Below are 26,490 nucleotides of genomic sequence, written 5' to 3' on the forward strand. Positions count from 1 at the left end.
CAAGCTATATGTCTTTTCAACCACTGCCTCAGCTGCAGCTGGTTTTCCTATTCCAAGTCCCTCTGACTCTTTTCTTAGCTTTCCCTTGCTCCTTCCTAACCTTCTTCTTTTTCTCAGTTTCTCTCATTCTGCATTTTTCTCATCTTCCTCCCCTTTCTTTCTCGTTTTTATTTTTGTTCGTTCTGGCATCGGTGCCTCTCAGCTGTTCCTTCTCACCCCATCTTTTCCCATTTTCCCCTTTGCCCCATGCCACACCAGGGGGCTTTGGAAAACCATACTTCCTACCAGGAGTGGTCCTTCAGCTTGTGTTGGCTTTGGCTTTGCTGTCACTGGTGCAGTAAGGTGCTTTGACCAGCCAAGCCTTCTCCAGGTCGAGCCAGCTACAGCTGAGCTGAGGAGGGTGGAGTGCCTGTGCAGAGAAGCCTGGCTTTTCCAAAGTTTGTGTGTTCCCCTGGGCTATTTGTGCAAAATTTACTGACAGCCTTCAATAAATATGCATTGAAAATATGGAGTATCCTTAGTGCGAAGAGACTGACTAAGTTTTTCAAATGAGAAGCCCAAAAGACTTTCTGTCTTGCCTGCATGCCGCTTACTCTCTGCGCTTGCTGTAAATCCAGGCTGAGCACCATGCGCATGGTGGTGATGATTAACTTGTTTTTGTTGAGCTTCCAACAAGAGAAACTCTTTTTTCATTGTTCAGGGCAAGATCAGTTGTTAACTATCAAGCAGTTGTTATTTAATCCATTCCTTAGCTTCTTTAGGAGCTTCGCCCGGGTGAGGAATCACCAGGCTTGCGGCAGCAGTACCTGCACAACTCAGCTCAGAGAGGAGGGGCAGATGGCAGAGCCTGTGAGCCGCCGACAGAACGCAGTTCACAAACACTGTCGAAGCAGCTGGTGGCTTCAGCCATAGCCTTAATTTCAAACATCGTAATTGATTGGTTTGGTTATTTATTACACTTAGCTTGCTGCTTTGGGCAAAGCAACAAGCTAATAAAGGGCCAGCAGTGTGTTTTTCAATTTTTTGCTGACTGGTGTGGTTTCTGGGGGTCTCATATGCTTCAGTAAGCATGTCTTGTCTTTTCTTCTCCCCGTGATCTATCACAATCATCTGCTTCTCTCTGCTAACTCCTTCACTCCATCAACCTGTCCCGAGAAATGTCCATTCTGATGACCATGTGAATTATTATCTTTGTTTGTCCTTTCTCATCCTAAATGCTGTACCAGTTTCTTTGTTCTCTACTCCGCTGAGTAAGTTGTTTTGACTTCAGCGTTTTGCTGTGTCACAAGCAAGCGACAATAATACAAAGAAACCCAAAAGCCTGGCTCTCTTCAGAACAAACTTGGAAACAATGTTCCTCTTCATCTGGCTTGAAGTATCAGCTAACGATCCTTATGGGCTCCACAAACAGCTATGGAGTAGGAATAATGCAGCACAGAAAGAGAGAATGTGTTAAAACCAGAAGAATCATGATCCTGAACACTTGCTTCCACCAACATGAACGTTGATTTATTTGGGTGGGTAAGTAGCTCAGCTGATGCTATACTGTTCGTAAATTTGCTTTGCTAAAGCGAATCCGAGCCCAGAAAATGAACAGCCACATCACACTGCCGTGGCTGAAATGCGGAACTCGGCAAAGTAAGCAAATCCTGAAAGTTTGGCTTCCTTCTTTTCCCCATCGAGAAGGCGGCCAGAGGTGACATAGGACTGAGGATAAGGTAGTTTATTCTGCCACAGAAAATTCTGTTACCCACTCAGCAAGCTTCAGGGCACTCTGCTCACGCTTAGCTACAGTTAAAAGGTTGTGCAGGTCAAATATTTGATGTCAAAACGTGAGCGTAACGGGCCAGATGCCCCAGAAGCCGTTAAATCATCTAAGTTCTTGGTCCTGAAACAGCCCGGAGAGGACACATGCAGGGTTTCCCCTAAGTATTGTTTCCATTCCAAGTAAAGGCAGACAAAAGAGTTTTATTAGCCATGGGAAATATAACCAACGTTTCGGCAAAGAGCATGTCAGGAGGCTTCCTAGGCAGTGAAAGCTGCGTGGTGTCTTACAAAAGGGTACGCTTTAACGATTGTTAATTGCAGCGTGCTCTTTTAATACATGGGGAACCTTCAATATCTGAACATCTACTGAGCATCACGTCGGGGAGGGAGAGGGAGAAGGACATGGGGGCTTTGAGGAGCGCATTTGCTCTTTGTGAGGCACGTCTTACATCTAGCTGAGCAGAGAGAAAAAAAAAAGCCAGAGAAAATGTCAACAGTGGGTTCAATTGACCCGGAGACTGAGAACATCAGGAATCGCAAACTATTTTTACAGCTTCACTTTGCTTTTAGGAACATTAACACTTCAAAGTATATGATTGTGCCTCTCATCCATGGTTCCAGGGTTTTTCCCTGATTGTGGTCTTACTATTTTTTTTCCCCACAAGAACTTTGTGTCAATTTAGCACAAAACGAGGCTGATTTGTGCCTCTCCTAAAACCTTTAAACAACTCTGTGCATCAACAGTTTTACACATCCCACTGAGATTTAGGGACCCAAAACATCCACCGCTGTTACTACTTGACTTTTTAACATGAGTATGGCAGTTAGGGGGGGGAAGCTGAAGACTGTATCTTCCACCAGCTTCCCAATCAGACACTGGGTATTTGGAAGACAGTAATGATAAACACTTAATCAGGTGATTTCCTAATAACATAGCTGCTGCCAGAGTGTGTTCCCAAAGTAAATCAGACTCTTTGTTCTGGTTTCAGGAAGGCTTTTGTGGCTGTTACCTACCTGCAGCAGAACTTGCATGATGTCTGTTTGCCTTATGGGTGGGAATATTTCTAGGCTTTTATTTTGTGCTTAGAAACATCAACTCAGAAACCCTGAATAAGGCACTAGCTCCAAGCTTTTGCACTCCATTTTCTGAATTCTTTTTAAGCCACTCAGTAATCAAAATATCTCTGTGTTTCTCCGATTTTCGCACTTTTGTATGCATGGTACGCGCACATCTCATGGGTCATCACTGGACACCTTCTTACAGCCTCTCAATACTTAAAGGGGACTGTGAGAAAGATGGAGAGAGATGTTGTAACGGCCTGCAGTGACAGGACAAAGGCTGATGGTTTTAAATGAAAAGAGGGTAGATTCAGGTTAGATATAAGGAAAAAATTCTTTACTGTGAGGGTGGGGAGTCACTGGCCCAGGCTTCCCAGAGAAGCTGTGGATGCCCCATCCCTGGAAGTGTTCAAGGCCAGGCTGGATGGGGCAACCTGGTCTAGTGCAAGATGTCCCTGCTCATGGCAGGGGGGTGGACTGTATGACCTTTAAAGGCCCCTCCCAACCCAAACCATCCTATGATTCTTTGATTCCATGATCTATATGATGATGGGATCAACGTACACAAAAAGATTTTTAGTTTAGACAAAATTTATTAACCAAAGACAAAAGTTAATATATTAATGCAGGCCTTTTACCCCTCTGTGATTACACAGACAGTGTCTATGTTGCAGATGATTCTGTCATATTTTCCATGTTGGGATGTTGTAAGACACTTTGAAAATGGTGGATTTATTACATACATATATAAAAAATATACATATATAAAATTACATAATTATAGTCATTAGGAATGAATGGTGACATGGAATGGTTTATGTACTTGCTCAAGGGGATGGATAACGTGCAGAAAAGCTGTGGCACTTCCAGGCTAACAGTTCTGTCCTTAGATTGGAGCAAGATTTTCCCCTCATTAGACATTTCCTCTCAGGTGTTTTTAAATGCATTTTGCATGCCCAGAAGAAATGTTCGTAGCCTTCCTACTACACCCAAACCAATGCTGACTTCTTCACTTTTATTTTCTTGCCATGAATAATGATCTACAACCAACAAATTTCTACAAAGGAGAGGAAGGGAAACAATGTCCTTCTGGGGAAACAATGGCCTTTCAATGTGTTCCTAAGAGTTTGTGTGGCACTTAGGCTGTGATATCCAAAGGACAGAGCAATTCAAACGGTCTGGTGAAAAAAACCCCACTGTCTCAATTCCTGCCTGAACCAGTGGTGCCCAGTATAAGCTCGTGCAAGTCATTGTAATACAAGGCCACCTGGTAGGTGGAGTTGGGATTAAGCACCTGGGGCCAGCAGAGGCAGCCGGACTGCTTGCTGTCTAGGATCGCCTGAGTTTGGGGTGCGAACAGCACGGTTTTCATTCTGCATTGAACTACAAACATCCATGTGGTTAAACGTGGGAACACGTACATGCTCAGAGCACCTAAGGCCCTGAGCTCTGAACAGCTCAGCGGCACCTGGGTAGCTCTCCGGTCCATGGAGAGGTCCAGCCTGGTGCCATTTTCAGGCAGCGTCCAGTACTGAGCTTAGCATGAAAACCACTGGCGGTGGGGGGTGCGGGAAATGCCTGTTAGGGCTTGTGGACCTGTGAGCACAAAGTTAAGTGAATTGACACACAATCGCATTTTAATGCCCAAACAAGTGAACTGAGTCAGTCCTTTAATCTGCTGTAGTCTGTCCTTCCTGTGAAGGAGAAATAACAGATTCCTACCTGATGAGGTTTTATGAGGTTAATAGCAATGAAGTGCCCGGGCACTCTGATGATGAGGGCCGTATAAACACCAAGAGATTATGCAAACAAAGCGATGCCAAATGCTTGATGCAAATTCCTTGCTTCTAGTCTGATTTCCTCTCTTCCCATGCACAGTTTCTCTGCCAAATAAATATGCGCCTTTCAGATGAAAATACTGGCCACTCTGCCTGAAGTATCCTGGTTGAATTACCAGTTGTGTTGGTGGCATTCCTTCTTGGCATGTGTACCCATATAAAAATGTTCAAGGTTTGAACGGGTCCGCGGGAGACCCTCCTCGCTGTGTTTCCTTGCTGTCTGGGAGTTTCAGGAGAGTATTTCTAAACGTTAAGAATTCATTACAAACCCATTACCCGCTTAAATGGTAAAAGGAGAGTTTTGCTCTCATTGTGTTTTGCGATGTTGTAGTAGTGCAAAGACAAACTTATTCATGTCAGTAAATGATAGATGACCTAATTGACTCTGAAGTGGAAAAAAATCACCAATTTTGCTAAATCACCTAAACATGCTGTTTCTGGAGAACTACTCCAGTTACTTTTCAATCCTCTTGGAAAGGTTGTTCTTGACGCACAGGTTTAAACAAACTAACCACTTGTCCCTGACAGTGTTTGCCAAGCTCAGATGTATCTTTGTGAATAAAATGAGAACTATAGGCGACGGAAATGCTCTATTTCTTTGCCGGTTTTGACTATTTTTGTTTATGTTAAATGGCCGTGATGCCGGTGCCATTGTACAGTTTCTTGGAGAAATTATAGTGTAAAATATCAAGGCGTTCCCTTAAAAAAGAAATGTCAATCCAAGTGTAGCAAATATCGGATCATTTAGCTGTGCAGAGCCTGAAGCTAAACTGGATACTGATTGAGTACGAAATGTTTATGTTGGGGATGAAAGAACTGATATAGGAATCCACATTCTTTTACTTTATATTTTTCAAGAGGCAAGTATTAGTTGCATAAGCATATGATTTTCCATACTCCTCATACATGTGTTTGCTTTTTAAGTATTCTGTCTTGTTCCTTAACTTCACTTGTCTTTATGTAATGCCTTGAAATAGATTCACATGTGCACTGGATGACTTTGCATGGCCCAGAAACCTACAGAGAGCTCTGCCCTCATATCACACAAATCTGAATTGTGCCGCTTGTTTTCAAATCTTGAGGATGTATCTTTGATCTGAGTAGGAGAAGCTGAGTCGTACTAAGGAGCGCTCAGTCATAGTCAGTTGTGGTGCTGAGCGCCAAGGCACACGTGCAACATAGATCTTAAATTGCCTTAGTTTTTACTTGGTCTTATTAAGGGAAAACCATCGAAGATGTCTGTAAGAGCTTCTGTCTATAATTGGTGGGTTGAAAAAAAATAAGGAACCTATATAATACCCTATGAATACAGCAGAACAATTCAGAGAGCAGATTCCTGGGATTTCTTGGTATGTTGATAAATAATAGTCCTTGTATTTCTGTGTTCACTGCATTGTCACCCCAGCCTTGGGAGCTTTCTGAAACACTGTGCCTGGTTATTCTCTCATGCAGGCCATAGGTCAGGAGTGGTTCTACTGGAAGAAGCAGAGTGGATTGGTACAGGTGATCTAAAATGAGGTTAAGTGGGTGGAAAGACCTAGGAAGCTAGTATGGTAGAAGCATCAGGGGCTGTCTAATTGCATTGATCCCATTCTTGTCCTAAAGCAATGACCACTAAAAAGGCAATGGAGCGAGGGTTTAGAAAGTGCCCCTGTAGTTCTGAAACTCTCCCAAACAGAAAAAGATGACTTTTCTCATTGCTCACCACAGCCATGCACCTGTTTGGCCTAAACTGGCACCTGCAGCCGATGGAAGGGCAGATGTATGAAATCACGGAAGACACAGCCAGCAGTTGGCCAGTGCCAACGGACGTCTCCTTATATCCTTCGGGGGGCACAGGGTTAGAGTTACCTGACAGGAAAGGCAAAGGAACCAGTGAAGGTATGGTTGGTGTGTGTCCATGTTGTGAGTCCTCTGTCTGCCTCTGAACTCCAGCCATCCAATCTCATGTTCCATAACCCTCAATGCTGCCATCATCAGGTGCTTTTCCCAGTCTTTCACATCTAGAACTAGTCGTCGTCGGTCTTTTTTCCGTATGTTTCTAAGTTTCATACCCTTCTAATGTCCACTAACGTGATAAAACTGTGTGCATCCCTCACCACACATCTAAGGCATTCTCAAGGTGGAACCATCTGTGCCATATCTCACAGGCTACAGAAGGCCAGCATGAAAACCCTGCCTCGAGTGGCTGTTTTCATGGGAAAAAATATGTGTCTTGAAAATTAAATGATTCCTGGATCATTGGATCAAGTTTTCTCTACAGCAGTACAAAAATGTTTGGGTTTGCCTACTCATTGTCACCTAGTACCACGTGTTTTGAGGACCAAAATATTTACTAAGAGCTATTACACTGTGAGTTTTGGCACTCCAGAGTTGGACATCTCTTTGCTGAAGTAGCCAGATAAAAAGCCCAGTCTCCACAAAGCATCATGATGTCAACAGCTTGCAATTTTAACTGAAATTAGAAGCAACTGACGGGTCGTCAATCCAGCAGTGCATTATCCAGCAGGTTTCCATCTCACTGTGCCTTGTATAGAGTCAGCACTGCTGAAAGTACTTGTAAGCTCTGCAAGAGAGAGGTGTTTTATCCCTCCCAAGACTCAGCTGGAGAAATGAGAAATTCCCATTTTCAGAAAGCTGCTTTGTTTGTGTGTCAAGCTGCTTTATACGAGGTTAACAGTTTCCAGTAAAAATGAAGTAATTTTTGGTAGTTATTTTGGGGGAGGAGCTTTTGTGGGTAAGAGATAAGAAGCATGCTACTGTTCTGGCAACTCATTGAGCTCTAAAGTTTCCACACAGTTCCCTAAATTCTGGCTGAGAGCCAATGTTTACATGTTTAATTTAAATTATTTGTAACATTTTGTTCTTTAAGAGCTTATCTGTCTCTATTAATCCAAATAAAGGCCATAATTATGTGTGTTCCTTAAAACAGTGTATTTACTAGCAACTGATGGCTGACATCAAGTTCCCGCAAGGAAAAATCAGCTAAGCGGGTTATTCTCAGCAAACCTTACCAGGCAGTACAGCAAGCTGCAGATATCCCTGCTGTCGTATTCAAAAATACTTCATGACAGATCCTTTCCCCCCCCCCCCAACTTGCCATATGTTTTATTTTTGAAGCATCTAGTTTTGATCTGTCTGTTTCCTTTTAAAAGTCAAAATGAAAATAAATGGATGTATCCGAAGCTGCCGTCCAAATCAAAGACCTCCGCTTGATTTCTTTTTCAGCCATGCTTACAGTGACATCATTAGAAGTTTTAATTGCTTCCAAAAAGCTCTGCTGAAAGAGAAATCTGGGAAATACCCTAGTTATGTCATTAAAAGACCCCTCAGGTTAGTGCTTCGTATAGATCTTAGGGAATTGGTAGGCTTTAGAGAATATCTTGTCCTGACTAAAAAAACACATCAAGACAAGATCTTTATTGCAGGACTAACACTGCCCAGCCTTCAAATGCATCTCTCTCCCCATCAGGTGACTCTGCAACTAATTCTGGGCTAGCAGCGTTGCGTGGCTGCCATTCTAAACCAGCGTGTTTGTGATTGAAAGTTATTAAGAAATGGATTGCAAGATATTTGAAAGTTGTCTTGATCACAACAAAATAAGCTGGAATGTGTTAGAAGATCCTCACAGCTGATCTGAATGAATCATTACCAATGTCCTGCCAATTCTCAGTAACAGTCCTTCCTTCCCGTCTGTGGCTGTGCTCCAGCACCGCATTTACCTGTGTTTAAGCTCATCCCTGTTTAGCAAAGCACTTAATCACACGCTTACCTTTAAGCATGTAATTAACTGCAATTGAAGTCAGAGAAATGTGTGTTCTTAAGTGTTTTGATGAGTCAGGGTACCTTGCTGTCAAAAACACAAGCAGATTCAGCAAGGCCTGAAATGAAATAGTCCATTTTGATATCCAAATAAATTAGGAATAGTTGCTACGGCAACTAAAGAGTTCACGGTAATGTGTGGAAAGAGCAAAGTAATTGACAGCCCAATTAAGAATTCAGACCTGAAGTTAATTTTAAGGAGTCAGATATTCTGATTAAAACCTAATTTCTGAGTAGAAGCTGAAATGGCTTTTTATTGTACTTTCTTTATGAAGGATCCAGTCCATAGGGCCTGATCCTACTCCAGGTTAAAAACTGATGAAGCACGGATGGGTTTCAGGGGCTGAATTCAGCCTGGTGGAGACAGCCTTGCTTAAGACTTGTGTATCAGGATAAATGTCGACTGCTGGCAACACAACAGCTCTTAGGATATCAGCTTCTCAGACACACACCTGTCCACCAAGTGGAGACATAAACTTTGTAATCGTGTGTACAGACGGTTAATTCTGTGAAATTGTCTTTTGCAATCACAGAAGCATTTTTGCTGCCCGAGCGAGCGCTGCTCCCTGTACAGGCAGAATAGACGCTGCGCTCATTTTCTCCGAGCGACCTCTCGCATGGCACCATCTCTCGTACCACATTCTCACCGTCCCTGACTCACTCCGATGTACAGTTTTTATTAATGAACAATCAGAGCACAAATCAAATACATTAGGTTTGCATCTGAATTTCTAAGAATCTATAAAACATGTCAGTAGTAATCAGAAAAATGTATCCTTCATTTGAACCAAAAAGTGATGCCTTTAGCTCTTTTTTAATAGAATCCCAAATCTTTTCATCTTACAATAATGGAATAAGAAACTTTGCATGAAGACATGGGAACTGTTTCCTTTAATCCTGACAGTGTGAAAAGTAATTTATAGTATGGCAGATAAATATTAGCAATCCAGTTGATAAAGTAATCCCCTTCGGAATCAAGCTAGTTGATTTTCATGGCACAATTGTGCTCTATCAGCGCAAAATGATTCGGAAAGAATGTCCATTTACCTAAGCTGCTGCTGATTATCTCTACTAATATATACTTTGACTAAAAAAGGATAAGACATCAGCAGATTTTCCCCCTGTATTTATTTGAATGAGATGAACAAAGATAAATGAGGATCTTATAAAATTACCAATAGCTTTTTTTCTATGAGCATGTATATACCCTTTGCTTTCTAGACTGGGCTGGTATGCATAAAACTCCTGCCACAAGATAGCACAGAAATGAAACTTGCCATCAAGTCCTGCTCCAACAGTGTCCTTAAGCAGCTGCTGACCTTAAATCGGGTTAGTCTTATTTGGACCAAAAGTTCTGCTAAAAAGTTTTAGCATTAAAAAAAAAAAAGATTAAAAAAGATAAAAAAGATAAAAATTCTCCATCCTACAAAGAAACATCTTCAGAGACTTCTTCTTAACAGTTAATACGCATATAATTTCTAGATGTATTTTACAGAGGCAGCTAATGGTTTACATCCGTTTCTCTGGAGAGTTTATGTTGGGATGGTATATAGAGAAGTTTAAGGAAATATTATAATTAGTATTAAATAATAGTAAGGGAAATACTATAGTCTGAAACAATAAAATGAATGTTTTTTCTACTCATCACTTTTTCAGCATGACAACTGAACTCTAAGACTGTTTGACTTGAATTCCTGATGGTGGGAAAAGATACTTTTGTTTCCCGTTTCTGAAATGTAGGTTCTGGAAGAAAAAAAATCTCACAATGTGATTTTCCTACAAAAGATTGTATGTTCCTGAAAGTTCCCTGCTCGTTTTGTTGGAATCGCTCGATCTGTGAAGCACAGAGTGCTGTAGCGGCACAGAAAAGAGATAACAGATTTATTTGCATTTCTAAAGTGCATAATTAGTCCTCGATGGTGACATGGTGTTCTCCTTACTAAAGCCAAAATCTTCCAGGTGACGCTACTGCGTACCTTTTAGCTAGAAGCGTCCTTACGTAGAGACTGTTTGCTAAGCAGGCGCCACTTCATCGTCCCTGTGCACGGCAGGTAAAGCTGTGGCCACTGCTCATAGCAAAGACTGAAAAGGCACCACTCTCGCATTACATTTTTCCTTCTGCCCGTCGTTCCCTGGGCTTCCTTTAGGTCCAAATTTTTGGAAGAGGCCACCAGTTTGAGAACTGTGAGTGTACGAGTGTCCAACCTGGAATTTGTCAGACGTGTTTTCCGGGGATGCCGAGCTCCCTGCTGACTCCCTTGGACACTGCGGCGTGTACTGATTGCCAGCCGCATACCCAGGCTCTCCAGCCTGGTGGTCGCTTTAAGAAACAGATGCCTCCATTTGCTTGTCTTCTGAGAGAAGATGGATAATCATAACACACTTTAAAGATTGTATTGAAACCCAATTAAAACCTCTCATGTTTCTTAGTAGGTGTTACTCAAGTGCAGGGTATGATTTCCTTCATTTTTCTCTGTCCTTTTTTTTCTTTATCTGTTTTTTGGACTGTTGAACAAATCCCAAATACTGTTACCACTGTCGAGAATTAATTGAATAGAGAAACGTTTCCCTTTCCCCACTTAGGCATCGTTCATGCTGCTCTCCTCCGCACTACCATTCCATTCTGTGACACATGTCTGCCTCACTCTTACTACACTTCTCTTTGCTAATTTAATGATGACTTCTCCGTCCGTGAACTTACATTCATTTAGGATATAATGTCAGAAGATTTATTCTTATCTTAAGAATGTAATTACACACTCTCTGATGTTAGAATTTAAACAAAAGGCCATTTCTCTCCAGGTTGATCTTCCCATGTTCGTGTTTTCCAACAAAACAGTTACTGAAGCCAGGAATAACCCTGCCAGTTTTCCTCCCATAATCGTATGGATTGGCCAGACAAAGTACTCGGAAGATCTCAGGACACTAATAGACAGATTCTCAAGATCAGTGTCAGAGATACCAGTATGACTGGATTACTTTTAGGATCTGAGGCTAATCCAAGATTTTTGTTCCTGTGTTTTGGCAGGAAAGCCCAGTAGTTTCTTTCCAGACGACAGTTTTATAGACTCTGGAGAAATTGATGTTGGCAGACGAGCCACACAGAAGATCCCTCCTGGTACCTTTTGGAGATCTCAGGTGTTCATCGACCACCCGGTGCATCTGAAATTCAATGTGTCTTTAGGAAAGGCCGCCCTGGTTGGCATCTATGGCAGAAAAGGCCTCCCACCATCACATACACAGGTAACGGGACCTCATTTCAATTAAATAGTTGTCTGAAGTTGTACGATCTTATGGCTTATTGTTTTATTTCAGCTGTATCTTTCAAGCATTTGTTGCATGCTTGCAAGATGTTAAAGGTCATCTCTCCGGAGAAAGATTATCAAGTGACTATTGCAAAATTTACACACATTAACCTGGTGGGCTCTAGGCACAGGCAAAGCAGGCAGTTGCCTAAGGCAAGCTGCCAGAGGAGGAAAAGGGTTTTATGGGCTGGTGGTCGCTGAGGGTTTCAGCTGGTTGCTCCTAGCAGCGTGAGATCCCACCTCTCCATCCAGTGCCCCCTGCAGCAGCCGCCACACTCAAACTACATCAAAAAGAATCATCTCTTAAGCTGTCTCTTGTATCTCAGGAGTCCCTCCCTCTTTCATCCGCTGCCTGTCCCCTCTCATGGTAAGAGCAGCAAGACCCCAGTCTCTCACCCTCATGGGAGCAAGATCCGCTTTTGTCATCTGCGCTGAAATGCCGTGAGCCAACTCTTCACATTATGCATGTTGACTGTCAGATTAGACTGAGATAGGTCAGGGCCCAGCAATTGGTGTGTAACCAGAGAAAATCAAATTTTTACAGAGAGCCACTGGCTTGCTTAAGCAGAAATAAAGATATAGTCATTCTGTAGGACTAAAATGAAAGCAGTTGCTTTTCTTGACACACCTTGGCAAAAGCCATGTCAAGAAATCACCTTCTGGGAAAAGCTCTGAAGAATCATCCGTTTAAATAAGGATTTTGTACATTATTTTCTCTACTTTCCATTTCAGTTTCTAATCTGCTCTTAACTGGGTTGATTAATACATTAGGGCATAACTCTCACTGGCAATGCAGAGCATCTTACTCCCACTTGCATCAGCAAGTTATCAAAGTATTACCAAGTTTATATTAATGTTGTACCTTACCCTTGCCCTCCACTATTAACTGAAAAGCCTACCAACCGATCAGCTCTTCAAGATTTATAGAAATACCCTGCCTTTATTTTCTTTTTGAACAAACAAATATGTTTGTTGCAATCTTTCTGGGTAGTATGGTATTTTCTACATATTAACACACCTGCAACTTATTTATGTCAAAGAGGTGTCAAAAATCTACACTTTCTCTGCCTACTTTTCTGCAAAATTAAAATATTTTGATAGGATCAGCAGATCATAAATTCAGTGACACAGCAGTGCTGTTATTGCCCATTTTTAATCAGTCTTTTTTTACGGGGATTCAAGCATTTAAAACTTAAAACTCCTGTATTATTTAAATAAAGACTCAAGTCATGGTCACATATACCAACCATAGATCAGAAGTCTGCATTAACTCTGATTTTACTTGTTTATTATCGTTATTAATTTCTGTTGTGGAACAGGAGTTAGTATCGTAATAGTTTCAATTGTTTTAATAACAAATGTAAAATTTAACACCTAAAACTCAAGTCTTTTGAACTTAAACCAAAATCTTTAAATGTAGCAAGGCGCTACACCCAACTGTAGCAATGTTTTAAGCAATTAAGAAGCCCACACAGAATCCCAGACTGGTGGGGGTTGGAAGGGGCCTCTGGAGATGTCCCCGTCCCACCCCCTGCTGGAGCAGGCACCCCCAGAGCAGGGGCACAGGGCCACGTCCAGGCGGGGTGTGAATGTCTCCAGGGAAGGGACCCCACAGCCTCTCTGGGCAGCCTGTGCCCCTGCTCTGGCACCCGCACAGCAAAGGGGTTTGTCCTCATGTTCAGGTGGAGCTTCGCATGTTCCAACAGGTGCCATTGCTCCTGGTACCACTGGAGATAGTCCGGCCCATCCTCCTGACACCCACCCTTCAGATATTGATAAGCATTGATGAGACCCCCCTCAGCCTTCTCTTCTCCAGGCTGAACAAGCCCAGGTCTCTCAGCCTTTCCTCACAAGGGAGAAGCTCCAGCCCCTGATCCCCTTGGCAGCTCTGCGCTGGCCTTGCTCCAGCAGTTCCCTGCCCTTCTTGAACTGGGGGGCCCAGAACTGGCCGCAGCCCTGCAGATGTGGCCTCACCGGGGCAGAGCAGAGGGGGAGGAGAACCTCCCTCGCCCTGCTGGCCACACTTTGCCATTGCTGCTGGTTTTTCTTTAACCTCATTTTTGTTGGGATATTCTGAGTTATTTTCAGTGTCAGGACCTTTCCCATTTAAAACAGCTTAGCTGCGTATCAGTTGAAGCCTCAGCTGAGACTGAGACCTTAAATGTGGGAGGTGGGACACGCCTGTCAATATTATGTGCTGGAGGAGGCAACGCACTTGCTCAGAGTCTTTCTGAGCGCTGCTTTTTGCGTAGCCACTGCTTGAGAGCTGCCAAGTATATAAAAAAATCATAATGTGGCCAAAAACCTCACCAGAAATGACCAGAGGGACATTTTTATTCAAACAATAAAAGTCATAGTACACTAATAGAAACAGATCCCCAAAGCACCCTGTTCTGAAGAAATAACGTAATGAAACTGCAGATTTTGAAACAATATTGATATATTACCTGTTAATATTTAATTTAGTTTTGAAATGATCCCTTTTCTTAGATTTATTGTTTTATAAACCTGCTGTCAGTTAAAACATTGTTCTCCTTCTGTATATTTTTATATGAAGTTTAATCCTTAATAATTAATCTCACCATAGCTTAATAGCCTTCAGAGCCATTAAATAGGTAACCTGTTTTCTGTGTTGAAACTGTACACTTGTCTCTCGTAGTCAGTACGTATTACACAAATCTCATCTTTTCTCTTGCATAATCCAGAGTATCTGCTGCACCCCATAAATCTGCCAAATGAGTTTTATATTTCCAAATTTTGTAAGGAATTTCATAAACAAGACTTTGGCAAAATGTATGCTTAGAGCAGTGATACAATCTCCCCTGGAAGAATTGAATAAAGGGTCAACTTTTTCCCTCAGCCTATCTATTGAATGCAGTAGTAAAATTCTAGCTGATAACCAGATTTATTCTGTGTTAGATAATTAGATATTTCTTATGTTTAGATAATCCATCTTCTGTGGTGTGGGCCTTAACATAGTCTGTTCTTCCTCAGGATCTCTGAATTGATCCCAAGGCTGTAGACCCTTAGCGTATATTCTTGAATTTAGTAAAATGTTAGAAGCCATGTATTTATCCATGCTCAAACAACAAACTCTTCCAGATTCTCTTTGGGAAAATTTCTCTATCTGTGGTGTCCTATCTTCTAGTCGAGGTTGCCAACAACCATCGATGCTAATAAGTAGGAAGAAAATGCAAGCTCCAAATTTCTGTAGTCTTCCAAACAGAGCCTGCAGAAGCACGAACTAGTTTACTGTTACCTAAAGGCATTTCTTCTCATTCTTCTCAACAAATGAAAATAAAAGTGACACAATTTTATTATGGTCTATTAGATGTAATCTTCCTAGAGCAAATAATTTTCTGAACTCTTTTTAACTTAGGCCAAACGTTGTTAAATTACAAATACTAGGGATTAGCCATCACAGCCCATGGGAGGCATTTTTCCATTTGTACAATATTAATTTATTAACATGGTGTTTTATCTATGATTTCCTTGCTTGCAATAACTATTTGCATGTTGAAAATCTCTGAATGTATTGAAATCCAATAAAGCACAATCCATTTGAGGTTCAGTTGATATTTACAACTAGTAACAAGTAACTTGGCTACGTCATCAACATCTGCAGCAGCATCTTGCAAATACTTATAAAAATAAACTTTTACTTTTGGCAGGAAGCCCCAGGTAAGCGTCACCCAGACAGGACTGTAACAACAGCAGCTCCCCGTCGCTGTGTGCCTTGAAACTGTTTTCCTGTCACTAAGCTTTAAGCATCTACATCTAGTATGTAGCAAGAAACGGATGCTCGTAAGGCACAATCCATGAGGCATTTCTTAGATGCCAACTTTAGGAGGAGGCAGTTTGCATTCTAGAAGTGTCTCTTTCTTTGACTAGAGTCTAGTCGTTCTAGAAAACTAATTCAAGCTGCCGTGGACATGTCAGCGCTTGGTGAGATGAACTTTACCTGAGGTGTCTGCAGTTACCTCCACCTTTTAAAACTTTAGTCAATCTGTCCCGACATGCTCCAAAATGGAAACGGAAATATGTGGGTTTTTCTCTTACTGGTTTTAACTTCTGCGGCACACCTGGCCAATGTGTTCCTCAGTCAGACTCAACCCCGTGGAGACATTTCCAGCAACCAAAGAGCACTGTGATATCCTCTGTCTCTGCCCTTCTCAGCTGTGCCATACCCGTACTGAGAGCCGATGGGGAACCAGCCTAGACCACAGGTCATCCTCAGAGAGTCTACAAACACCTGGCTCACACAGTGTCATTCAGACCAACCTCTCACTAGGATCGTCTTAAACTTAAAATCACTAAAGCATTATATTTTTTCAAAACAGAAACATAGTTTTAATTATATATTTTTAGATTTTAAATTTACATTACATTTTTAGTTTTTATATTTTTGTGTTACATTTTTATAAGTTTATTTACATTATATTTCTTCAAAACAGAAACACTGTCTCGGACAAAGCTAACTTGGATAGACACCCAAAAGGAATGTCCTTTGCAGGTGTGCCAGCTTTTACATTCTCAGAAGGCACTTCAGCATCAAATTTAAGTGTTCTGTATACTGAAATATAGTAAAAAGATGGGGAAAAAAAAGCAAGGCTCAAAACTGATTTCATGTAAATAAATAATTAAGAAGATAGTAATTAAAATAGTCTAGGGACAAATTTTGTCATTTCATGTGCAAGCTGTGTCTTATATAGCTTATTTCTCAAAAGGTTGTTGGAAGTAAACACTTTTAATTGTTGTTAACATTGTTAAATTTTTGTAACAATGAGGAAAGAACATGTCATCAAGTCCTTCTCTTGGCTGACGTTGCAGACCATACCAGACAACTTAGTATTATAACAAAAGCACCTGAATTTTGTTACAGTAAAGTCAAAAGGGACAAGAAGCCTAAATATTGTTGCCACACTCAGCCAACACTCAGCAACCATTCAGTGCAGCAACAGTTACCGGTACAAAAATAAGTGGCGTGTTTCTTTCTGCATGTTTTCCACCTTTCTGCCAAGAACTACAAGCTTATTTGACCCACTGGATGAGAGAGGCAAAACCAAGTTGTCATGGTTTAGCCCCACTCAGCCGCTCGCCCACTCCCCCCTGGTGGGACGGGGGAGAGAATCAGAAGAACAAAAGTGAGGAAAGTCGCGGGTTGAGATAAAGACAATTTAATAGGGAAAGCAAAAGCCACACGTGCAGGCAAAGCAAAACAAGGAATTCATTCACTCCTTCCCATGGGAGGCAGGCGCTCAGCCATTCCCAGGAAAGCAGGGCTCCGTCACACATAACGGTTACTTGGGAAGACAAATGCCATTACTCCAAACTTCCCCCTTCCTTTTTCCCCCAGTTTTCTGTGCTGAGCATGATGTTATATGGTGTGGGACATCCCTGGGGTCAGTCGGGGTCAGCTGTCCCAGCCGTGTCCCCTCCCAGCTCCTTGTGCACTGGCAGAACATGGGGAGCAGAAAAAGTCCTTGACTAGTGTGAGCACTGCTTAGCAACAACTAAAACATCTCCGCATTATCACCACTGCTCTCATACTAAATCCAAAACACAGCACTACACCAGCTACAGTGAAGAACATTAACTCTATGCCAGCTAAAACCGTGTCACAAGTGAACTCAGGGAACAGAAAAGCTAGGCTGTGCCCTAACTGCTGGATTCTGCTCTCAAGATGTCCTGCTCACCTAAACACACAATAGAAGTCAGGTTAGATAAGCTTCACTTAACATTTGTGATGATACTAGGCTTGTATCTGACTCGTCCCATTAATATATTATCAGGCAAAATACAATTGTTGCAGAAAGTCAGTGGGAAGTTATTTACGTAGGGAACTAAAGGTAGTTGCAATACTAGTAGCAAAATCAAAGCTGAAGTTACCCTGGCAAAAAATAACTATGTCCTTTTGAGGAAAACTTCCAAAAGCCACCCCCGTATATGGGACTTATATATTACATTATGTCTTTTCCATCTTCATCTTCTACAATCTTTTAACCACTTTTGCTACTGTTTTAAAACAAAACCCTTTCTGACTAAGCAAAGTACTTCTGCAAGACCTCTACCAGAATTTACTGACAAATACCTCTTATCTTTTTCTTGCTGAGCCATAGCAATTCTGGCAAACAACCCAGTCAGGCTGGATACATTTTCCTTTCTGTTTGCCTTATTAGACAAGGCCCAAAGAAGCTAAAAAAAAGCTTCTCGTCATACTTAGAGTGCAATTTAGGCATGGTCCCGGGACCTCATGTTTCCCTGCCTACGTTTCTACAGGATGAGAACACATCAGTAGGGTCAATAGGCCCCAAATCATATTCCAAAATAAAGATGATTTCTTGATTCATGTAGTTACAGAAAAATACTTTCATCTACTAGCTATTTCCAAAATGGTTATTCGCAGGTAGTCCAGAAACGCATGTGAGTTACCAGGGAAAATCGTATTTACGACGCTTCTGTAGATGTACGTTTCTAATACTTGAGGTGAAGTGTGTCTGTCTCCCTCATAAGACAGACCCAGAGCAAGACACTAAGCTTGAGGAAGCCTGAAATACATGCAAACATCACTCTTTTTTATGTTTCAGTTTGACTTTGTCGAGCTCCTTGATGGAAGGCGGCTACTGACACAGGAGGCGAGAAGCTTAGAAGGACCTCAGCGGCAACACAGAGCTTTTGTGCCCTTGTCCAGCCATGAGACAGGGTTTATCCAGTATTTAGATTCAGGAATATGGCATTTAGCCTTCTACAACGATGGCAAGGAATCGGAAGTGGTTTCTTTTCTCACTACTGCTATTGGTAAGGATTTCCTGTGTTATTCCTAAACTCCTAAATATGCCTGGAGGGCAGGTATTAACGCACGTACTCATATTGCATGGTAGCTTTGTGTGGTTTCAGAGTGAATGCTTGTAGGGGATGTATTTAGCAACGAGCTGAATATCGTTAGGCCCTAAATATCTCATGAGTATTTTGTAGACCTTTTTAGTAACTACATCTGTAACGAGATTCTACCCAGTGTCAAAGATGGATTACAAGCTTGAAATTCCCTGCTTCATTTTCTTTCTTCGATCTTCTTTTTATTTAGGTTTTTCATTTGCTTGGTTGGTTGTTTTCTCTTTCTGGAGCAGAGGTATAGGGATGATGGAAGAGCACACAGCAGCACCATGCAGCAGTTTTGTGTGACAGACCTTCGAGCACCATCAAAACTACTCAAGCTGGAGTTCAGCAGAGTACTGGCATTAAAACTCCAGTAAAGTGCACTTCAAGGCTTGGTAGTAGAAACCACAAGAACAGGAATCTCTGTTTCTCCTTGCTAGCAGAAAGAAGCTGAAATTTCTTAAGAAGAACATATTAACTAAACAGGCCTCTAATTTTCTATGGCAGTAAAATTGCCTGCCAGTTCAGCACAGAGGCACCAATTTGCTGCTGTCCAAGGAGGAAGGGACGCTGTTTGTGGGCTGCCTGACAGCCTAGCGCACTGGGTGTTCTTCCACCACCCTGTAAATATCAGAATCTGTTTCTGATTCAATAATATTTAATTTTAAATTTGACTGACCTGCTGAAACCGTTCATATACCCAAGTTCATTTGGTCGTAATTTAAAGATTGCTCCATAAAACTAGCACTCAGCTTTCTTCTAGCCACAGTGATTGTTTAATGGAGTTTTTTTTCCTTTGCTGAAAAAAGCAGACTCATTCCACAGCTGCCATTAATCCCTTTCCCAGAAGACGCATTGGTGTTGAGTCTCAGCTGTCTGCAATAGTTACCTAAGAGCTACGGGCTGTAATTTGTCTTGGCAGATTAATTAAAAGTTTAGGTGTTATTAAAGCAAAGTTATTAAGATCCCAATATTCCATTTTAGCGCTAAAGTTTATCTAATGTAGAAGTGGAAACTCTGTATTAAATTGAAAGCCTGGAAACGCACATGTTCAATCCTGTTCACAGTTAAGCAACACTAGAAGTAGTTGCATGTCAGCTTAGGAAACTGAAGTCTTGCTCGGTAGAATGCAGACTTACTTTCATGTAGTTTGATTAAGCAATTTGAGTTTTTACTTACACTGACCACCTTCTGCCCAGAAGAACCTCCAGGTATTCTTCTGAAAGCAACTTTTTTAATCCTTGTCTAAAAATTTCTTCAGTTTAAAATCTCCCATCACAGGGAAAGCAGTCAGGCTCTCACAGCAGAAAACACTTTTAAAGCACCGTCACTAGTTGTTCTTGTTTTCAAAGTGACGCTAAGTGTTCTAGCCAGACTTTTCTCTTGGCCTCATCACGCTAACGTAGGAAAAAAGAAAAGACAAAACATTCTTAATTTGCCTTTGAACAGTTGGGGAATGGTGTGAGCGAGAAGCACGTCAGACTGTCTTTAAGGCAACCCTATATTTTTTGTTTCTACTCTGCTGCACCTTTATGACAATGTGATAAGCAGAACAGTCCATGATAGATCTCCTGTTGACCTTCAGTCATTGTGGCCAAGGAAGTTTTGTTTTGCTATGCAGCAAGGACGAGCTTTGCCCCATACGTGGGAATCGCTCTGCCCACTGTACAGCAGCACAAAGCTATAGTGTACAGGAAAAACTGTTCAGGTACAGGCTATGCACTTTGACACTCACTTGAGATAAGTGACAAGTTTAGGCAAGAAGATAGGTCTTCTTGGCTAGAATTTGGCCAAAGAAATGATCATTTTTATAAGTACCATAAAAAAAATGTAATAGCCTTAAGAAGGTTTCTTGCCTTTCTTAACAAGGTTACTTCAAGCCTTTCTTCTTAGTCTAGATTTCAACATCTTGTTTAAAAAAAAATAAACACAACAGAACAAGGCAAGTGTTTTGTGTAAATGTACTGTAATGCTTCAGAACCTTTCTAGGGTATTCATGAGGTCTGGCAAGACATGGTTGCTACATTTTAAGTCTATAAATACTATAGTACTGTAGTGTTATAATTTTCATCGGTGCCAGAGTAAAGAGGATACAGCAACCTGACACAGTGTTTATGAACCAGGGTGTAGGATTGCAATGCCAAACAAATAAATCAAGTCACATGTGATGGGAGCCTTAGATCTATCTGTGTGGGGTGAGTAACCTACAGAGTTGTTGTGTTGACTGTCAGAGGCAAGCTGCCATTTAATTTGATTTCTGTGGCAGGAACACGTAGAAAAAAAAATCTCCCTTTATTACTGCACAGGCATAGGGCTTACGGGAGACCGTGTTTGAAAATGTAGCTGTGATGCAGGAAGAAGTAGGATCTGGTGATCTGAGAAGAGGACCAGCAGCCTGGAACTCCTGAATTCTGACTGATGCGCAAATTCTGACCCAGCCCAGGCTCATGCTTCAGCTGCTCACCATGTAAAACTGAGGAGAGTGACATTTCCCCAGAGATGCTGCGAGGGTGATAGAACTGCTGGGAAAAGGCATTAAGCATTAATTAATAATCACAGATAATAGTAGAAAGTACAAAATTGATAATGGTGATCATCATGATAAGTTCATAAAGCCCAACTCTGCAGTCATTGCTCATGCAAACCTCCCCTGTGAGTGAGGACTCACCTGAATAAAGGCCCATAGCTTTTACTTCAGCAATCAAAATGTTGAATGGAAAGGGTGCTGATTTTCCAGGTATATCTGCTGTGTTCCACAGACTGAGCATTTCAGAGCCAGTAAAATTATTGCAGGCTCTGTATGACAATGTCAACTGCAGTTACTGCGCAGCGCTTGTCTGGACTGATTTGGCCTCCATTATTCTAGTGAAAACTGGAGAAAAACGCAAAAAAAGCATCTGTATTCCCAGTTTCATAACACACGGTTATTTCATAAATTGTGAGGCTGTCCGTCATACAGTTTTGGAACCCGGTATAGCTATAGTTAAAGCCACTCAGGAACATCAGCACTGATTTTGGGGCAGGAGACGGCAGTTTATTCTGTTTTCTACAAGGGTGTGGGTCCATCAGCACTAAAGAGTCAGGTGGTGTCAAAACGTGTGCCTGTTACCTGCCACAGCACGTGAACCTGGGGAGAACACGGCATTGTAACATCTGTCAGAGCGTGTGCTTCTGCACCACACAGGCAATCCAGGTGGAGGGAGAAAAAGATGACTCTAGGAAAATTTTAATCTTTTAATAGCATTTTTATATCCCCTTCCTCTGAATTACAATGCAAGACATTATAGAGGAAAGGACAATCAAGATCTCTCGATAATAAATTTACCTTTTTGTAAATGACAGTGGTGTAACTTTCTGAAATTCCTAATAGAAACGCTTCTCTGAAAAGCGCCTTGTGGACTCACCTCTGCCTGACAGTGCTGATTTATTCAGAGCAATCTTGTATAACTGGAGCAACATAGTAGGCTGGAATCAGCACATCTGAGGCGGAGATGTTGGCCAAAAATCTGCTCAGTAGAAGCAAGAAACATCTGAGAGCCTGAAAACAGCATCTACAGAGTCAGAAAGTGTCTTCCAGCAGCTGTTACTGCTGAGCTCAGGCAAGCTTGACTGTGCAGGGCCACTGAGAAATCAAAAGGAAAAGCAAAATCAGCTGTCTGTGAGGGGAGAGCATCTCTGTTTGCCAGCATGTCACCCAACAAGCAACAGGAAACACATGTAGAGCACCCGTGATAGGATGCAACGTTTTGTCTCACTTTTATCTTCTGCAAGAGATAACGCCTAAGTTTAAGAAAAGGACTGTTGTTCCTCCTGCCCCCTCTACTATCTGTAACGAAAACTACTGTAAGTGCTTTCCTCCATCAAAGTGCAAGGCGAGCTGGCGGTGTTATTTATAAGGGGATGCCAGCACATACAGTGCTTTGCAATATACATCAAAAGGCAAGGTCCTTTCCTGCAATAGACTAAAATATAACCCACCCCCGTCCAGCCCCGAGGACAGCAGTTCACACACAGGAAGGATGCCATCAGAGGAGCGTTTCATCATAGGGCTGAGCTTAGAGACAGGAGAAGAAATTACAGGGCACAGGGGCAAACATGGGACGGGGAACCCTCCTTGTGCAAGAGGTGACCAGAATGACTCTTCCTTAGCTCTGAGTGAAAATGTCGTGTTTAGCTTGTTCTTAGCAAAGGAAAATGGAAGAGCCGGAGTAACTCAGATTTCCTTTCCTTCCTTTTGCTGCCTATGTGTCGGATAACTTGAAATCTATCAACTTTCAATTCGGAAGGGATGCCTAAGTGTGATCCACTTACAGTCTCAAAGCCATCCATGTTATTCACACTTGCCTTGCTTAGTGTCTGGAAAAGTCTAAATTGGTTTCATGTAAATATTGAGGAGTCAGGAGACTCTGCAGACTAACACGGGGTGTGATCTGTTCTGGCTTACGCTTTCTTTTTGCTCCTTAACGCCTGAGTTGCTTGACTTAAAACTCCCCCATGTACGATTAGATCTTCAAGACTCTGAATGAGGAAAAGTGGTTTTAATGTCCCAGCTACTCTCTTCTGACCTTCTCCTTACACTACATCGAGCAAGAGAGGCTGAAAGTTTAGCAAGAACTTTGCTGAATCAGAACCCTTTAACTGCTAATGGGACTCCGGCGGCTCCGTAGAAGTGCTCAGTTACTACAAGTGTTCTCTCCTGCTGCATGGCGATGGTCATCTCAGCCATTCCTCTGTTTCACAGAGGGACTTCTGAGCACATCCACCTTGTGGCAACCCTCTACAGATAATTAATTAATAGCCTGTTCCCTCCCAGACTCACAACTCTTTTCTTGCTCTGCACAGAAAAAGAAATATAGTGGCACATGAGAACCATGGCAGGGAGGAAAGTCACAAGTTTGTTTTTGATGTTATTGATCTCTTTCCTGCCACATAACAGCAGAGCTTTGCATGCTCTGCAAATAGTTTTTTGCCTTCAGCTCTGTGTTCCATTACAAGCCCTTGCTTGGCAGACACTCTATCAGATGTCAGTGCCTTTTTTGATTACCCTGTCTTTTCTGCCACCCCTTTTTTAGAATCATAGAATCACTAAGGTTGGAAAAGACCTCTAGGATCATCAAGTCCAACCACCAACCCAACACCCCCAGGCCTCCTAAACCATGTCCCCAAGTGCCATGTCTACATGTTTTTTGAACGTCCCCGGGGACGGTGACTCCCCCACCTCTCTGGGCAGCCTGTGCCAGGGCCTGACCCCTCTGGCAGGGAAGGCATTTTCCCTCACATCCAACCTAAACCTCCCCTGACGCAGCTTGGGGCCGTTCCCTCTCGTCCTGTCGCTGGTGACTTGGGAGCAGAGACCAGCCCCCCCCTCACTCCAGCCCCTCTCAGGCAGCTGCAGAGAGCGAGAAGGGCTCCCCTCAGCCCCCTCTTCTCCAGGCTAAACCCCCCCAGCTTGCTCAGCCGCCCCCCAGCACACTTGTGCTCCAGACCCTGCCCCAGCCCCACTGCCCTTCTCTGGACACGCTCCAGCCCCTCCAGGCCCTTCTTGTCCCGAGGGGCCCAAACCTGAGCCCAGCATTCGAGGTGGGGCCTCCCCAGGGCCGAGCACAGGGGCCCCATCCCTGCCCGGCCCCTGCTGGCCACACCAGTGCTGACACAAGCCTGGGGGCTGGTGGCCTCCTTGGCCACCTGGGCACACTGCTGGCTCGTGTTCAGCTGGCAATGTTTTTAGTGCTTTGTTTCCTGCTTTCAGCTCTTAACTATCTTCTCTGAGTAAAGGTAAAGCTTGTAAGTCTCAGTCAGGTAGTATTTAGAAAAGGTACAGTCACTCAGTTCAGGTAGGAGGCAGAAAGGGCATGTATGAGCCCCTGCCAGGCTGTGTTAGGTTTTTTCTTCCTTGTGAATTTGGTGTCATGAATGATGTTAGGTTGACAGGTCTGCTTGATTGAGAACTTACACTTAGCCACAGAGTAGATTCAGGTTATGCCGCAACACTGCAAGGTGTCTTCCACTAAACGTCCAGCTGGCCACAGGACTTAAAGCCCTTCGGCGAGAGTTGAGTTAGTCCATGCAGAAGGCTGGCAGGAAGACAGGAGATTGCCATCTCCGTCCCAGCCAAGTCCAGTCCAGCCTGACAGGTGGGGTGTCACCTGGAGAGCCAGAAATGTGGGGTGAACTCCCTCTGTCTGAGCTTTCTATGAGCTGCAAGAATTCCCCTCTCCGAGCAGGTGTAGTAGTGTGCTTGGTGACATTTCCCTTTTTCATCCAGCCACATCTAAATCTAATCTGTTTGCTTTGTAGGGCTTAATAAAGAGCAAACATAGCCTGAGCCTGGATCTGGAAATGGAAAGAGGGCTGTGGGGAGGTGAAACTTTTCACATTAGTTTGCACTCCCTGTGCCCGGCGGGTTTTTGTTTGCTATCCTTGGTAAAACAGCAATGATGTTTTCAGATGTTTCAGCCCTTAAACTAAAAGTTTAACCTGGAAGTCAACAATAACTTTACCAGTGCCCCCTTAATCTTTTCACCTTTTTCCCCCAAACTAATGAGTGGTCTCATGTTCCACTGTTGGAGTTTATCCCCCTCTCTTCCCTTTTGGACCGCTCCTAACAGATCAAGCGTTGCTCCTGGTTCTTAAATCCCTTTCCGCTTCGGTCAGTAATGTCTGTACGTGATCCTATGGCACACCGCTCCCTAAACGTCACCTGCGGCTTTCTGCCTGCTTCTGCTGGGGCTGCAGCACTTCCAGGAAACCTGAAGTCCAGTTGTTTCAAATCTACATGTTATTTGTGATGACCTTTTTTCTCGCTGCAAGTGTCTGAAACAATTCTTACATAATATCCCTGCTTCCCGAGCCAAAACGGCAGGCAAAATTATTATTTCAGGATTTTTCATTTGAAGACGTAAGGCATCACTAATAAAGGGGAAATTAGGGACACATCTCAAAGATAATTAAATAATAAGAAGCCTGTAAAGGTCAGATACTTGGCTGTAGAAACTTCCACAGCTGCTCTTTCCATGCGGAGTGTATCTCTTCATTGATGCTCTGTGAGTAGAAGCTGGCAGTGGAAAATTACAGTGTGTAAAGCCAGCTTAGCTTTAAAGCAGAGGTGGACTAATTTATTTAATATTACATTTGAGGTTTTCTTGTTTGTTTGTTTTTTATTTTACCTTATTTTGGTTTGTATATGTATACTCCTCTTTCAATAGATCTTGTGATTGCAAGTGATAATTTGGGTGGGAAGAATAGACAAGCAGACACGTCTTTTCGTTTGTATCATTGTACAAAAGAAATTAAGCCATGTTTTTAAAGGCTGTTTAGATGCAAGTAAGTATTCATCTCAGCAGAAGTTCGACATCTGAATGTCTTTAATGATCCAGATTTTGTCTGGTTTTGATCATGCTTTAAAGTGGTAGAAAAATGAAGGTAGTTTTGTCTTTTTGAAAACCTTTGCCTACATCTGTACTTACATGGGCTGGTAGCCTTGAACTTGCTTGTCAGTGTGCCATTTGCAGGCAGGCGAGTTCTCTTGATCCGACAGAGCTTGTACAAAAGGTTTATTGATTGGGGCAATTACTTCAGTTTTAGGGTCAAGAAAAGGTTTATTTAATACTGAGGTTAAAACTCTTTTTTTCTTTCTGTTATTTCTGTCTCTTTTTTTTTTTTCAGTTCAATTTTTTTCAGAACAGCAGAATTCTGCCTTAATAACACGGCATACAGTGCTATCTGAGGGTTTCTGGAGAAATGTGTAAAACTCTGCATATGGTTTTCGTTTTTACACTTTTGTATATAGCTCTTTCCCTGCACACCAGACTGCAGGCTGATGT

At 42.5% G+C, this 26,490-nt stretch overlaps 1 protein-coding gene across 6 annotated transcripts in view; it reads left to right on the forward strand.

Moving 5' to 3' along the window:
* TENM4 (teneurin transmembrane protein 4) overlaps window positions 1-26,490 on the forward strand; it is a 607,970-nt gene that overhangs the window by 415,311 nt on the left and 166,169 nt on the right. For all 6 annotated transcript variants that reach the window (XM_064441474.1, XM_064441478.1, XM_064441476.1 and 3 more), the window contains 3 exons: window positions 6,375-6,545; window positions 11,515-11,729; window positions 18,379-18,589. In XM_064441474.1, coding sequence (XP_064297544.1) covers window positions 6,375-6,545; window positions 11,515-11,729; window positions 18,379-18,589 — 597 coding nt within the window. The remainder of the gene's footprint in view (window positions 1-6,374; window positions 6,546-11,514; window positions 11,730-18,378; window positions 18,590-26,490) is intronic.

This window comes from Phalacrocorax carbo, chromosome 1 (assembly GCF_963921805.1).
Source record: "Phalacrocorax carbo chromosome 1, bPhaCar2.1, whole genome shotgun sequence".
NCBI lineage: Eukaryota > Metazoa > Chordata > Aves > Suliformes > Phalacrocoracidae > Phalacrocorax > Phalacrocorax carbo.